A 15,666-nucleotide genomic window follows, 5' to 3' on the forward strand; every position below is an offset into this window, starting at 1 on the left:
GGTACTTTAAGCTTACTTCATGACTTAGCAACGTACCTTAGCAGACAACTTAAAATAAGAGGGTCAAGGAAAATACGATGGGTGTACAGCACTAAACACAGTGGGGCTGTGACACCAGAACTTCTCAGCCTTGTTTGCAGAAGCCCATACTCGTTTATTCTCCTCAAACTATGCAGTTTGCCCAGGGGGAGAACTCCATCACTGCAGCATTCGCAATACCTTCTGCGGGTGCCCATTTGGGCATTTCTCCTACCTTCCAGAAAACTTGAATTATACTTGTGGCAGTTTCTCATATGCCCACAAAGCCAAAGTTTCAAAGGTGCTTTTTAACCTGTTAACTTGCTACCTTAAACACTGCTTTCACTGGGAAAATGTAATTTTATCGAAATACACAGTACTGTATATTCTTGGAAGACAGGTTAGGCTGGAAGAGTAAAAGAACCCTTCAGTACCACATCAAGAACTGTTTGAAATTCTTATCAGAGCTTTCCATACCGTAGCACATGTTAACAGCAACGTGGTTAAGCTTTTAGTCAGTACCCCACTGCAAATCCTGGAAACTTATAAAAAATTCCCCCCCACACACACTTTTTCTGCCCTGTAGTCCAACTCCCATGTTTGGTCTTGGTAATGTCCACCCGCCTATCATCGGACATGCAGCCCAGTCTGCATTCTTCTTCGGTCTCCTCAGCGCTACAGCTGTTACACCAGAAGCAGAGGTTACCGCTTCCCATGTGCTGGACCGTTCAGGGAACTGAAGGGTTCTCGTTTCCCTGCGTACACACTGGAAACTTCGTGTAGCAAGGTTGCTTCAGTACAAGAAACGGTCCCGTACTGTTTAAAACCCAACCAGCTGTCTGTAATCAAGTTTCTAAAGCTAACGCAACTTAAATGCTATACGACTACAATTGATACCGTTTTCCAAATATTTTAAAACACTGGAAAAAAAAAAAAAAAACAGTAAAAATCGTGTATTTGACTCTGGTAAGTAGTTTGCTTCTCTCTTTACCTAGATTACCTCCTTTTTTCTGTGTCCTGGATCCACTTGACCCCCCTACGCCCCAGTCCCTTTCCTGCTGTCCAACGTGAAAGCTGCAGAGCTGCGAGGCATGGAAGCTCTGCAGCTCCCGCCGTCTCTAATTACACGCTCCTTGTCCACGCCGATTTCTCTCAGCCAGCGTAAGACGTTATCAGTGAAGTGTGCTTTGCCTCATCTTCCCAACAGGGCGAGCGGCTTCGGCGCCTGCAGTGCAGGGACGCAAGCCACGTCCGTGCCAACGTGGCTATGGTACCAGAAGCCTGCAGCGGGTGCTGCCTTGGCGATGGGACGGGGTGGTGCCAGCACGGGCCCCCGCCCGGGCGCTGCTGAGCCAGCAATGCCGGTTCCTAGAAAACAGCACGGCTGACAGCCCACTTGCTTTCTCACAGGATCGTTCAAGTACACCTGGGCTCCGGGTGTGCCTGTGCACAGCACTGTTGGGACGACGTTAGTTCTTGGCGTGAACCCTGCCCGTGAGGCGAACACAGCTCTGGGAAAAGCTGTGGTGGATGGTCCGTCCCCCCGGCCCCTTTCAGCTATCATCTCTGTCTCTTTCGGGACATGGCTTACCATTTTTGAGGTTGTGTCCTCTTCCCTCTCTCCCTTTGGCTTTGGTTAGGGAAGGTTTACACTGCACGATGACGCCTGCTGAAACAAGGAGACGATGGTTTGGGCTTCAGGCGCTGTCCGTGTTACAGCAACAGTTTCTCTGCTCCGCAGCTCCTCTCTGTTGCCTCAGGCAAAGCTCCTGTTCCTGGCAGATGCATCTTGCCTTACAGGCAAGGCCATTACAGTGCTGTGCACCCAGGGACGCTCCGCACACCACGATCCTGCATCTCGTCTTCCTGCCTAGAGATCACTGCTGGCCCCGGGCTCGCCTGGGCGTACCGGCCTCTGGGAGGACGCCGGCCTCTGCAGCACACCTGACCTCTACAGTGCTCAAGGGCTTGTGCCGTCTTTTACACCATGCAAAGTTACCTAGTGTCCCATCCTCAGCACTGGTTTATGTTCAGTCTGCTGCTTAATCTACCCGGGGGGGCACTGGGGGCTTCAGCCCCAGCTTTCACAGGTTCTTCCCAATTACAGAACCCAGCAGCATTCCCACTCGGACTCAGGCCATCTAGAAAAACGTGGTGAGTTGACCCAGCTGCTTGCTCACACCCACACCAGCAGGATGGGGGAGAGAATCCAAAGGGTAAAAGCGAGAAAACTCATGGATCGAGATAAAGACCGTTTAACAGGTACAATGAAGATGCACACGCGAAGGAAAATAAGGAATTTATTCACTACATCCCATCGGCAGGCAGAGCCTTGGCACACTAACGGTTACTTGGGAAGACAAATGCCATAAGCACGAATGTCCCCCCTTTCTCATTCTTTCCCTGAGCTTTTAGTGCTGGGCCCAACGCCGTGGGGTATGGAGCACCCCTTTGGTCAGCGGGGGTCAGCTGTCCCGGCTGTGTCCCCTCCCGGCCTCTCACCCAGCCCCAGCCTGCTCGCTTGCGGGGGGCGCAGGGGAGAAAGAAGCACAAAAAGAAAACCTTGATGCTGGCAAACCCTGCTCAGCAATAGCCAAAGCACTGCTGCGTTATCAGTGCTGCTAGTCACAAATCCAAAAGACAGCCCCGTACAGGCTGCTATGAAGACAATTCCATCCCAGCCAGCACCTGTACAAATAAGAAAATCCAGATCTTGGCACCAGTATCTGCTGAGATCCGCAACAGCCAAATAAAGACCAGCTCTCAGAATCACAGAATGGTTTGGGTTGGAAGCGACCTCCAATGATCTCCCAGTCCAACCGCCCTGCCATAGGCAGAGACACCTTCCACTAGACCAGGTTGCTCAAAGCCCCATCCAACCTGGCCTTGAACACTTCCAGGGATGGGGCATCCACAGCTTCTCTGGGCAACCTGTTCCAGTGCCTCACCACCCTCACCATAAAGAATTTCTTCCTTACCTTTTTCATTCTTCTGGAGAAGAATTGTCCAAGGTCAGTCTGTTTCCGTAAGCCAGAACATCAGGATGAAATAACGGTGCCATAAAAATTATGCCAATGACCAGTCTCTCCCAGGACCACTGGGTAGAAGACCAAACTTGGGCAAGTCTATCAAGCTCAGAGCAAGACTAGTCACATAGCTTTGCAGCTTCCAGCTCTCCACCTGGTACCACAGCACGGTTTGCCAAATTGCTTCCCACTTCCCCTGTAACGAAACACTCGTCTCCAAGAACCAAAGGAAGGCAATCCTCCAGCCACAGGCTGCATCATCATCAACCCACCATCTCAGGCAAGTGGTCTTCCAGGGAGGCAGTCGCTGTGTAAAGTTGCCCTGAAAACCTCACTTCACCCTCACAACAAGTGGACAACGTTGCTACCTTCCTTTGCCCAGCACTGGTTGCTCAATCAGTGTTTCACCCGTAGCCCACACCCAATCGAGCCTGCTTTATGCACCGTGCACAGGCACCACCACGCTGCCAAGGATAAAACTTTTTTAAAAAAGGTACTCAAAACAAGCCAAGGACTAGTGTAACAGTACGTACAGCACTCCAGCTCCTTCCCCTTCCCTTATAGGTAACAGTGGGCATAGTTCTGTGTGAGCTGGCCAAGTTTAACACCACTAAAACAGTTAAAATCAGTTCAACTTTAGGGAATATCGGCTCTAAAAGAATGCTTCATTAGTGAAAAAAATGGGGAGGTCTATCAGGCACACGGAGAGACACCACTGTTGGCAGAGGTTCTGGCTAAACAGAATTGCGCTTTTTCAGGAATAATCTTGGCTTTCCCATGTGAAAATTGTTTCTGGGTAAGTCAGTCTGAAGAGTTGGACACTCACTAAAGAAATGCTCTCACAGCAGCTTCTTTTAATATTTAACAAAGCACCCTAAATTGGTCATTTAGAATCCAGGGAACACAGTCACACAGCATAGAAAACTACGTGTATCTTTAGTTTTTGCTTTGGCAATATGAGTTCAGCAACAGGGCCAAGCCTGGAAGCCACCAGGCTGGCGAGCTCATTGAACTATCATCTCGCTTGAAAAATTTTCCTGCTTTGCAACGTAGAGAGGAATATATCGTGATACGTATTATATTAAGACTGGTAATAAGTCATCAATTACCTGATGTTTGCTGTCTTCTCTCTCTGCCTTTGTGTGGTAAGCTTAGGTAGTCCCTTTACTTAAGATAGTCCCTCAACATGTCATTGCTTGTGGTGAAATGGCTAAGAACAACCCAACATCCATGACTTACCTGTTCAGACAGACAATCACTTAATGAGTAATCCCAGCCTTGAAATTCTGTCAACGACTTTTTAAAATGTAAATTATGCAATGAACCCATTATATAAATTGCCTATTACATAACTGAATGGAGTAACATTAATTTCAACAAGCTCGCATGCAGATTTGTGGGGTGGAAGGCTTTTTGCTATGAATTCACCACCAGTGAACGGAGAGTGCTGTATGCTTAGTCTGAAAGCAGTTTTGATCGATAAAGGTGACAAAACGGGCATTCGGACCCAAAGCCTGTGAAATGAGTGAGAAAAAAATCCAAGTTTTAGTAACAAGGAAGAAAAAAACTTTACATCCAGTTTGTATCTAACTGACCCTCCCTACTGCCTGTGGTTATTTCAATGTGTGAACATGGCTGGATCGCACGTTTCACCAGAGGGTTCCCTGCAGGAGCTCTGCAGGGAGGCCTCTGCTCTCTGTACTTGAAGTGTTGTGATACAGAGCTGAGATAAAGGCCTGGCCCCGCGCAGGCATCCCATTTCCCTGACACAGCCAGGTGTGTAAGAAGGGTTTTAAAGGGAGTTGAACAGAACTTAGGTAGGTGGCTGGGAATAACATGTTTACCCTTCATTTCTATCTCTGTTTCTCTCCACCTCCTCCATCTGTCTGACCAACTGTCTTCTCTGTCTGCTGTGTCCTATCTTCAGCAAGCGCAGAAAAAGGTTCTTTCTAAGATACCTTTAAGGTATGGAGGTGACAAGCAGATCAGCAGCTGCAGGGCTGTGACATCGTTGTCTTTTACGTGACTGGTGAGGGGATTTGGAGATGTTCCCTGTGTGTGCGTAAGCCACTTTTGCTCACCTATTTTGTCCAGTCCTACAGGGGGTTTGCCCAGTTCGGGGTAACGTTTGTTCCCTGCACTGCGCTACTGCATAGCTCCTCAGACTACGGGGCAGAACTACGTGAGGTAGCTGCAACTGGGGAAATGGAAATAATTTGCATTTCAAAACAGAACAGTAGACATCCTCTTACTTTTTTTCAGGCATCTGTAGTAACATTACCATGCATCTCAGCTAGGCAGAAGAGATAACCTGTATCATCACAGAAAGAAGTGAACCTCAGAAACTATCCCTTGCAAAACACTGAAATGCATTTTTTACTCATTTTTACTTTTCCTAGCTATTTTTCCCAATGTACATTCTTTCATTCTAACTGTATTATGAGCACATTAACTAAAGTTGATCTGATTACAAGAGAAAACCAATTTTTTGCTCTTCGAAGCATGAGGAAGCTTTTAAACCATACCCAAACCTTTCGTTGACTATTTTCTTCCTTTATTTCAGCACAGGCCTCTCATCCAGAGCCAGGGAAGTGCGTACAACATGCACGCACTGCGGCAGCTACCCGGGGTGCGGTTCCAGCTTCACCAACAGTCGGGTCAGGGTGCCCCTGAAGTCACCCCAGTTCAACTGCCTGGCTGTACTCCATGCTAGCTCTGATGTATCAGGGCTGAAACAAATTATTACCGCGCTGACAGAGTATGCTCACGCCATTTCTCATTTGCAGGTGTCTGGCTTGTGCTAATATTCATATAATTTATCTGGGAGAGGCGGCGGACACCACCGCGGTGTGGAGATACTGATAAAGGAAAGACAGGCATACTGTTTACTTTCTGTGTGGCACGAAGGCTTGTTATAAAAATAAGGAAAAAAAACAAATTTATAACTCTAAGTTTGGGACCTGCAGGACCGGATTTAACTCACACACACTGGGTATTTCTGCTACTTTTTGGAAACGGAGGCTTTTCCATCCGGAAGCAAGGGCGCGCGGCCTGCACCGTCCAGATGAGACACCAGGATTTCCACCTGTGCAGACCGGCGCCCCGCTCCCGCTTCGCCCCCGGCGGCCACCCGCGGCCCAGGCTACCGCAGGAGCCCGCCCGCCGCCCGCCGCCCCCTGCCGCCGCCCCCCCCCCCCGCCGCTCCCAGGCCGGCGGACCGACACGCACCGGCTGACGGGCAGCAAGGGGCGAAGCGGGGTACTTCTGACGAAGATTTTACACCAAATTCTACATCTTCCACTGCGTAGGAAACCAGAGCGGAGGCGCTGCGCTGCGGCTACGACGGAGGCGGGGGCTGCTCCCGGCGGACCGGCCCCCGCCCACGCTCGGCTGGAGCAGCCGTGACCCCACACGGCCGGTCCCGCCCGCCGACCTCCCGCTCCCCGCCGCCGAGGCCGCCGGCGCTGAGGTGCGGCGTCCCCAAGGGCCTCGGCGTCGCCGAGCAGCCCCGGGCCCACCGGGAGCGGCGGGGCGGCCGGGCCCCGGCGGGAAGGAGGGGCGGCCGCCGCCCTCCGCCACCGCGCGCCTCAGCGGGCAGGGCCCGCGCGGCGCCGCCAGGCCGCGAGGTGGCGCTGCCGCCCCCGCCGCCTTCGCGCCGCTCCCTCCGCCGCGCCGCCGCCTCCGCCGCGCCGCCGCCCGCCCCCTCAGCCCTCCGGCCGGGTCCGCAGCATGGAGGCGCCCCCCGTTACCATGATGCCCGTCACGGGCGGCACCATCAACATGATGGAGTACCTGCTCCAAGGTAAGCGGCGGGCGGGACGGCGGGCAGCTCCCTCCCGCCGCTCAGGAGAGCGCCCGGCGGGCCGCGGGCCTGCCTGCCGCTGCCGCCTCGGCCGAGGGGCAGCCCGCGGGGAGCTGGGGCTGAGGGGGGCCCGGGAGCGGAGCCGGGCGCCGGCGGGCTGAGGGCGGGCTGCCGTCGGCCGCGCGGCGGGGAAAGCCCCGCTGGCCCGGGAGGGGAGGGGGAGGGAAGGGAAAGGAAAGGAGGGGAGGAGGAGGGTAACGGAGGCGCCGTCTCCGCCCGCCGCAGGCAGCGTCTTGGACCAGAGCCTGGAGAGCCTGCTGCACCGCCTGCGCGGGCTGTGCGACAACATGGAACCCGAGACCTTCCTGGACCACGAGATGGTGTTCCTGCTGAAGGGGCAGCAGGCCAGCCCCTTCGTGCTGCGGGCGCGGCGCTCCATGGACAAAAGCGGGATGCCCTGGCACTTGCGCTACCTGGGCCAGCCGGAGATAGGCGACAAGAACCGCCACGCCCTGGTGCGCAACTGCGTGGACATCGCTACTTCGGACAACCTGACGGACTTTCTGGTGGAGATGGGCTTCCGCATGGACCACGAGTTTGTGGCCAAAGGGCACGTGTTCCGCAAGGGCATCATGAAGATCGTGGTGTACAAGATCTTCCGCATCCTCATGCCAGGAAACACGGAGAGCATTGAGCCGCTCTCCCTCTCTTACCTGGTGGAGCTCAACGTGGTAGCGCCGGCAGGGCAGGACGTCGTTTCTGATGACATGAGGAACTTTGCTGAGCAACTGAAGCCTCTAGTGCACCTGGAAAAAATTGACCCCAAAAGGCTAATGTGATTGAAAAGCTGGGCAGTTAAGGCATTGGTTTTGTTAGTGTTCCTGAAGGGGGAGTTTTTCTGAAATGCCTTTTGAGGGCAAATCGAAACAGGGAGAGGCGAATAAAGGACTACATCTCAGTGTTTTGCCAACTGCAATTACTAAGTGTTTTTTCCTTCACTACTGGATGTGAACGAAAGTGGAAACTTCTTTAATGCCATTCAAAACATTAATAAATGTTAATACGGGTAGTTTTCCTTCTCCTGTTGGAGAGATACCCGTTAGAAAGCATACTGCCTAACAATCCTAAAACGCCCGACTTACTGGAATTCATCTTTCTGTGTACCCACATCCCAGTGCTGCTTGCTTTAAAAAAAAAAAAAAAATTAATATCAATTTTTTAAAATTTTACTTAAAAAAAAATTTAAAACCCACCATTCATGTATCCTACCCAGTCATCCTTTTTTCTTTTAAGTAATACATGATGTTAATGCAGGAGATGTTGTTTAACACAAGCATAAACCCAGGAACTACACAGCATAAAAGAGCAAGTGTACACCTATTTACAATAGAATAGTAAAGTAATAGTATATGTAGCAGGAACAGCTAGGACTTAAAATACTTTAAAATACTTTAGTGAAACTGTTTCTGATATAACCAAAGTTAGAATTGGAAAACAATTTAGCAGTATTACAATTGCAAGAGGTTTTCAAATCTTTTAGTGCTGTTCCATCTTTTTCACTGAAGTTGGGTACGGCAGTCTTAGTTAATGAGAAAGCAGTAAATTATATGGGTTTTTTTATTATTAGACTTCTCACACCTGACAGCAATATTGAAAACTGACCCATTAAACAATTAAGAGCATCATACAGCTGCTAATTGAACAAGTGATGATCTTGTTTAGCACCTCTCTGGGTAGTAGGATGGTTAAGTTACCCTCCCTGTATTTCAGTTATATTTGAATTAGGTTTGAGAGTTTTCAAATACAGTTCAAACAAAAAAAGGCTGGGAAAAATAACAAAGATAAAGCAGCTCATTTAATTTTCTCACATTCTTTAAAGAAGGGAACCATTTTACCCATTACTAAAATGCACCAGCCTCTGTCAGAGACATTGCTGCCCTTTAGCACCACACAATTCTCTAACAACTGCAGGCAAAGACCTCACAAAAAGCTTAAAAAAAAAAAAGCCTTTTAAGTTAACAGCTACATTTTCAACACTCGAGTTTGGACAAAATAAGCCATGACAAGTGGATGAGCACTCACCAAGTGCAGTGTCTCAAGAGTTCTGCTGATGCGGGCTCTACGTAAGGGGTGTGGGGACAGCCAAGCACTCAAACACCCGCTGGAGAATGCCATTACGTTGAGTACATAGCAATGATTTTCCAAGAGGGTACAAAGCAATGAGGTGACCCTGGAGGGTACGGACACACCTACAATTCTTTTGTTCATACTCAGGCATGACTCACCCCCATCGGACAGCACACCTCCGAGTCTGGAATTATACTGTTACAGGGCTTAACTTCCCAGGGAGTGAGGGGTAGGTCCCAGAGCTCTGGCTGAACCCAGGAGCTGAACCTGCTGGGTTGCTCCGCGGTTCAGTTGCAGTCCCATCCCGGCGAGTGGGAATCCTCAGGATGGTTGTCATATCCTGCCACTCCAACACGGGTTAGGAATCGCTTGCCACAGACTTCCACGATCCATGGCTTGTCTCTTGTGACACAAAATTTTAGAAGTCCAATGGATCAGAAAAGTTGAACATTGTATGCCAGCTTTTCAAAGGGTAGGTAGTTAGTTTTAAGTATGCAGACACAGAAAACTAATTATGCAGGTCCTTCCCATTGCATCTGAAAGGAACACGCTTGGTAACGTACCTTTCCAAGCTTCTTTCTAAGTGGAAGGGCAAACAAATCACAGAAGGCTGATGTTAATGTAATGGTGACAGAGAGGAAAATACTACGTGGAATTTAAGGCAGACCAGCTCAGGCAAAAGGAGAACTGAATGGAAAGTTCCTAACTGAAGTTTTTACACTTGTCGTGGTTTCGGCTGGGATAGAGTTAATTTTCTTCCTAGCAGCGGGTACAGTGCTGTGTTTTGGATTTAGGATGAGAATAATGTTGGTAACACACTGATGTTTTAGTTGTTGCTAAGTAGTGCTTACACCAGTCAAGGACTTTTCAGCTTCCCATGCTCTGCCAGGTGCACAAGAAGCTGGGAGGGGGCACAGCCAGGACAGCTGACCCAGACTGGCCAAAGGGCTATGCCATACCGTATGATGTCACGCTCAGCACATAAAGCTGGGGGAAGAAGGAAGGGGGGGGACGTTGGGAGTGATGGCGTTTGTCTTCCCAAGTAACTGTTACATGTGATGGAGCCCTGCTTTCCTGGAGATGGCTGAGCACCTGCCTGCAAGGAATGAATTCCTTGCTTTGCTGTGCTTCCATATGTGGCTTCTGCTTTACCTATTAAGCTGTCTTTATCTCAACCCCCAAGTTTTCTCAGTTTTACACTTCCAGTTCTCTCCCCCATCCCGCCAGGGGGTGAGCGAGTGGCTGTGTGGTGCTTAGTTGCTGGCTGGGGTTAAACCATGACAACACTTTAGATGACAACAGGTCTGACTATTGCTTGGTCTAAGTTCTTGAAAATAAAAATAAATTTAAAATAGTTCTTTTTGAGGATAATTTTTTAAGGAGAATTAATTTAAACCTTAAAAATGGCAGCAATCCACGTTACTGGCCTTCCTTATTCTAGCTGCAGTGCATGCACAGAAGATGCAGGTGTGCAGAGAAAAAAGCTTACTGCATCAATGGTTACAGCTGAAGTAAAATGGACACTTCCAGGCACCTAACACTCAAAAAGCACATCCCTTTATCTAGTGAAATGCACCTTTCTCCGCCTTTGCTTTTATAGCTGGAGACTAAAGATAATAGCAATACTATTAGTAATACACACTGGTAAATTGCATGGCATCACCCCAACTAATTATCATTCATTATCTAGAGTCAAATTATATTGTAGTTACACAGATGGCTACAGAAATGCTCAACCTCTCCTTACTGGAAAGTACGTATTTTTTGAACTACACACATAACATATGGGACCAAGAATGTGACTGTATCCTTTTTATTTTATTTTGGGGGATTTCCTTTAGCCAGCTAAAATAGCTGCATTCTTCAAGGGCAGGGCTTACCTCAGGACTCTCTATTTCTTGCAATGTATTACCCGAGGCCTGATGCAGCTCAGCTTAAGGTCAGTTTTCTTTTTGTGCCAGTTAGTACCTTCTGTTATTTCAAGCTGCTCCTCCAGTCTTGCATACTTGTAAGGTTTCTACAACTTTACTTACTACCATATAAAAAGTAGAAATCCCTGCATAACAAACAAAGGTAGGATTGTTATTGATCCATTAGGCACCAGCTATTTCTGCTAGTAAGAAAGCTTGCTCTTACAGAAGCTCATTTCAGTCCTTAAAAATTCTTCATGCTTTAGGAAAAGCCACAAGTTTATCCTGTGGCACTCCTCAGTGCTGGATCTCTATTCTTCCCATGGAAGCTTCCATAATGTTGTTAATTCTGGACAAACGAAGACAAGAGCTGAAATACTTTGGAAGTGATCTATATTAAGACTATACTGTACAGGAACATCTTTTTAACATGCCTCTGATACGCTAGCGCAAAATAAGCTTTCTGATATATAAACTAATGTGGCATTCAAGTTTTCTTCATCTCAGTAATACAAGCAAACTGCATTCCTGTTTAACGTTTTCCATATATTATAATATTGTATATAGCTTTATACATGATCTAAAAGTTGCTTAAAAGGTAAAATGTTTTAAATGAGTTTCTCCAAAGCACTGAAAGTTAAAAAAACTACAAACCAGGATTTTTCTTTATAATTTTTAATACTTTTCACTTTTAAATACTGTTTTTAAATTTGTGATTGTAACATGGAAGAGCCAACTTTTTAATTTTTAAAACTTATCATTAGGATCATAAAGCTATTATAGAACAAATAGTTACACTCTACACACTCAAAGTACTCAAAAATATGATTCATGTTTTAAGTCTGTAGATGAACAGTGGCAATTCAAATACAGCGTTATCTGTACAACTTGACAAAAATACAGGTGGACAATCTGATTAGTTTAAAGAGAATCTGCACAACTTCAGATAAGCCAGCTCAGCCCAATTAAGTAAAAGGTAAATTATTTTTTCAAAGTGCATCACATTTTTCACAGATAAATTTATCAAAGTAAGATGTTCAGGTTCTCAGACAGGGTAACAATGACCATCTCATCCTCATTCCCAATACAAGTTCCATCAAGTCATTTCCTTACGATCTAGTTTAGCAATGTTCAAATTCTCCAAACGGACACAGATATTCAGAGAACAGTATCTGATGGAGAAGATTGCTGCCTTCTCAGCCCTTCAAATTGGTTCAGCTTACAAAAAAAATCCATTCTAGAGCCAGGAGCTGCTTCTGCAAAAGACCAGTACAGCTGTATAAATACTACCGACGCATTAATAGGAAGAAGTGAACTCGGAGCACACAGATACATGGCAGTGACTGGAAAGAGGGATGGGCTCAAGAGACAGGGCAAATTTATAAAACTATAAAAGCAAGATCCCTTCCAGAAGAAAAGATCTAATGGCTACTTGCACACAGACAATCTGAGAGGCCTATAGAGAACTGCCTTTTTTCATTTGTTTTTAAAGAGTTCAAGTCATACCAATTTCTCAACCTTCCAATTCCTTCTGTATTAAGAAACCTCTTACAACTCTGATTGGGCAGGGCTAGCTGTAGTGAAGTACCAGTGCCTTTATCTAAAAGTAAAACGTATTCTTTACAAATAGTATCTGTAGTGTAATTTTATTTACAGAATAAATTGCAAAAGTACATCACATTTAGTGCAAATGCAACTAATGATATAAGTTTATATACTGCTTTGTAAACTTTCCATACCTTTGTAAAATAAAGCTATCCAATTAAATTAATAAACTCACCTGTGTTCCAACAATTACCAGAAACAGCAAATAAGGAGTTAAACTCTCTATATTTTGGATATTTTTTTTTTTTAAGTTCCCATCAGTGGCTATGGTGGAATGAACCATTGCTTGGTTGATTGTAAAAAGATGGAAGTACATTTGAGGTATAAGATTTTTTTTAACATCGCTATATAAAATGCTCACGGGTGATATAGTAAACATGTACAAATTTTCATCTTATTTGCCTTACTAACATTACCATATAGGCACTTTTCTACATATTCAAATTAACAGAATAACTCTGTAATAAGGCATATTCCATGCACACCATTAGAGAAAGGCAAATAAAAAGGGAAGAGTTATGGAGCATGAAATCTGCATGCATGTGTAATCATGTGTTATGTATGATTTCATCTCTACAGAGATGAACAGAAAGTTTTTCAACACTGTGCAGATCACATTTAATCATTTACCAAATCTTCATTAAGTTACTATATTATATTTATTTTCAGGCACCTACCATACTATATTAAATAAGACTTTCAGCTTTCATTTGAAAAAAATATATTTGAAACTTTTTTCTTAAGATACACAGGTTAGTGAAACACCGAGCAGTCTCTGAAGAGTTTCCAACTACAGGACATGGATAAAAGACCTCAAAGTCAGTACCAGTCTGCCACAGTCCTCTCCTAGTGAGCATCTCCAGAATCAAAGGCAGGGAAATACCTGACATTTAAATTCTCACAGCAACTAAAGGGAACTTTTCCATTAAGAGCTACACATCCTTATAGCTCTGATGGGTTTTTGCTCAAGAGACAAATAATTTTCTACATGAACCTCATAGCATGGCTTTATTAAGATGAGGAAAACACATGCAGGATCTGAAAATAATGTACTTATCCTCATTCTAGACTGGGAATGTTGTCTTATGTAGTCCAAATTACTTCAATAAATATTACAGTGTACCTTCTCACAGCTTCAGGAAAGCCCTGGATATAATGCAAGAAAGCAGTCCACATACAGCATGGACAGATGACTTCTAGCTTTCAGGCAGTCTCTTGCCCTCTCATACAGCATCTTCCTGGATAATTCTGGATCATGTTTAATAACAAAAATTCTGGAGCACATATTACATAACTAAAAAATACAATAGAAATATAAAGATATCTGGAAAAAAATAAAGCTTTTCACACTCTTACTCCTTCAGAGCCAAAGTTCTTCATAAGAGTAAGACAATAGAAAAGGCAAAGTCATAAGGATATTGACAGCCCTCAGTTATTAACTGACATTTTATGTAACAAGATGATTCATTATAGAAACCAGCAGCAATGAACTATGATTATACAAAGCAAAACAAAACCTGCCAATAAGTCACCTAGGCTTTACTGAAGTTCCTCACTCACCCCCAAAATACCACATAGATTTTTGTGCATATAAAGCACATACAGTATGCTATATGTGCATTTGTCTTTTGTGCTTTTTAAACATGCACAAAATCTGTGCGAGTATCTTAGGAAGGCTGACAGTGGAAATTCTGCAAGTTGTTTAAAATTAATGCAGTAACTCACATTGGTGATTCAAGTTGTACACGTTCTTTCTCTTCTAAAGCAGGCAAATAAAAATAGAGCCATATACATGTTATCAATACATGTATTTATAATTACACACTGATTCAGCAAGAGAAGTTAGCAGGAGAGAGCTAGTGTTAAATATTCAGCCTCATGGTATCACAACACTTCTTCACTTCAGTATACAAAGCCTAGAACTTGGGCCATAAAAAGACTGTAGATCCTTCGTTCCAGCATGGAGTGCTCTATGCATGGTCACTTCTCCAAAGTGGAATGCTCACCCAGTCTTGTTCTGATTGCTGCAGGTAAGCAAAGAGAAAAATACAGCACTGAAAAGTTTGAACACTAAGAGGAAAACAAGAACTTGTTAAACACCTTAAATAGTATCAGCACTGCTATGATCACGTTTGAACACTTCGCTCATGACAGTTGTGTTTTTAATGGTTCACCTACACTAGTTCTCTAACAATATACAATTAAAAATGTGAATCATTACAGGGCTACCTGTTACAGAAGGATCAAATGACTAAGACTTTTTGAGTCTGATATAATAAATAGAACCCAAAAATAAAGGTAGCCTATGCCATGCATAGAAAAAGTGATAAAAACTCATTTTCAGATCATGCTGTAATACTAGAACTACCAAATGGAATTCGATGGTTTGACACTACAGTTGTATGTAATGAAGTATATAGCACGAGTCTACACTAACAAAAATTAAGCGAAGCCTTACTTCACGCTAAGGCTTACGTCTGACAGATTCAGACAGCCCCAAAAGTAATCAAGAAATCCTCTTGTAATGTCATATCACCATTTAAATATTGGAATAATTTTAGATTAGCCCAATGACCTATACCATTAAAATATACCCATTGACTTCAGAAAGCGTCTGTAAATCCCTTTTCTTTGTCTAGGCTCATCAGAAAGGCTAAAAATTTAAGTCACAGCCTTTTAAATACTCCAGTAGTTGCCACTGGTCTGTTAGAGAAGTTCCATTAATAAACATCCTAGATCAAAACTATTCTGTCAGTATAAAAGAATCCTTTGACCTTCACAATATTTTATCAAATACGCAATTATAAGTAGAATTTAAGATACCAAAACCTCATGAGGCTCTAGAGAAACTTCAGTATGTATTCTTTTCAGAACAAATGTAAAATGCCTGTGATAGCTGAGAAAAAAACAATACTTCATCCTTTTATACTTTTACATAAACTAGACATGTATGTAAAAACTTGCAAGATCAACTACTAAAAGTCTACAAAAACTAATACTTGATAACTTGTGCAGCCCTTATTTGTCATGCTAATAATACACACGAATTACATGAATGTTTTTACAAGTATGTTGCATACATATATTAAAACTAAGCACTGAATTCATGCCAATCATGGTAAGACATTTCTAGATTGCATACTTCTGTTTGTCTTTAAATTTAGAACTGTCAATCACA

General features: G+C 44.9%; 2 protein-coding genes and 1 long non-coding RNA gene across 6 annotated transcripts in view; 1 reads left to right on the forward strand and 2 right to left on the reverse strand.

Annotated features, from left to right (window-relative positions):
- Positions 1 to 104: 104 nt before the first annotated feature.
- On the reverse strand, positions 105 to 6,451 carry LOC148050614 (uncharacterized). The gene is made up of 3 exons (XR_015701088.1): positions 6,273 to 6,451; positions 5,297 to 5,355; positions 105 to 4,558 (listed from the first exon to the last, which is right to left on the reverse strand). It is a non-coding gene; the product is annotated as an uncharacterized LOC148050614 (long non-coding RNA).
- A 187-nt stretch (positions 6,452 to 6,638) lies between these two features.
- LOC104013037 (mediator of RNA polymerase II transcription subunit 18) lies at positions 6,639 to 10,327 on the forward strand. The gene is made up of 2 exons (XM_087742575.1): positions 6,639 to 6,846; positions 7,132 to 10,327. Exons 1-2 carry the CDS (start codon positions 6,774 to 6,776, stop codon positions 7,683 to 7,685), a joined length of 627 nt encoding a protein of 208 aa, XP_087598701.1. The 5' UTR covers positions 6,639 to 6,773; the 3' UTR covers positions 7,686 to 10,327.
- A 1,369-nt stretch (positions 10,328 to 11,696) lies between these two features.
- Positions 11,697 to 15,666, reverse strand: part of CERT1 (ceramide transporter 1) — an 80,545-nt gene continuing 76,575 nt past the window's right edge. For all 4 annotated transcript variants that reach the window (XM_087742572.1, XM_087742573.1, XM_087742571.1 and 1 more), the window contains one exon: positions 11,697 to 14,512. The gene's annotated coding sequence lies outside the window, so the exon portion shown is untranslated. The remainder of the gene's footprint in view (positions 14,513 to 15,666) is intronic.

The sequence above is a fragment of the Nipponia nippon genome, unplaced genomic scaffold (genome assembly GCF_047370975.1).
Source record: "Nipponia nippon isolate SJK-2023a ecotype South Korea unplaced genomic scaffold, ASM4737097v1 scaffold_8, whole genome shotgun sequence".
Taxonomy (NCBI): domain Eukaryota; kingdom Metazoa; phylum Chordata; class Aves; order Pelecaniformes; family Threskiornithidae; genus Nipponia; species Nipponia nippon.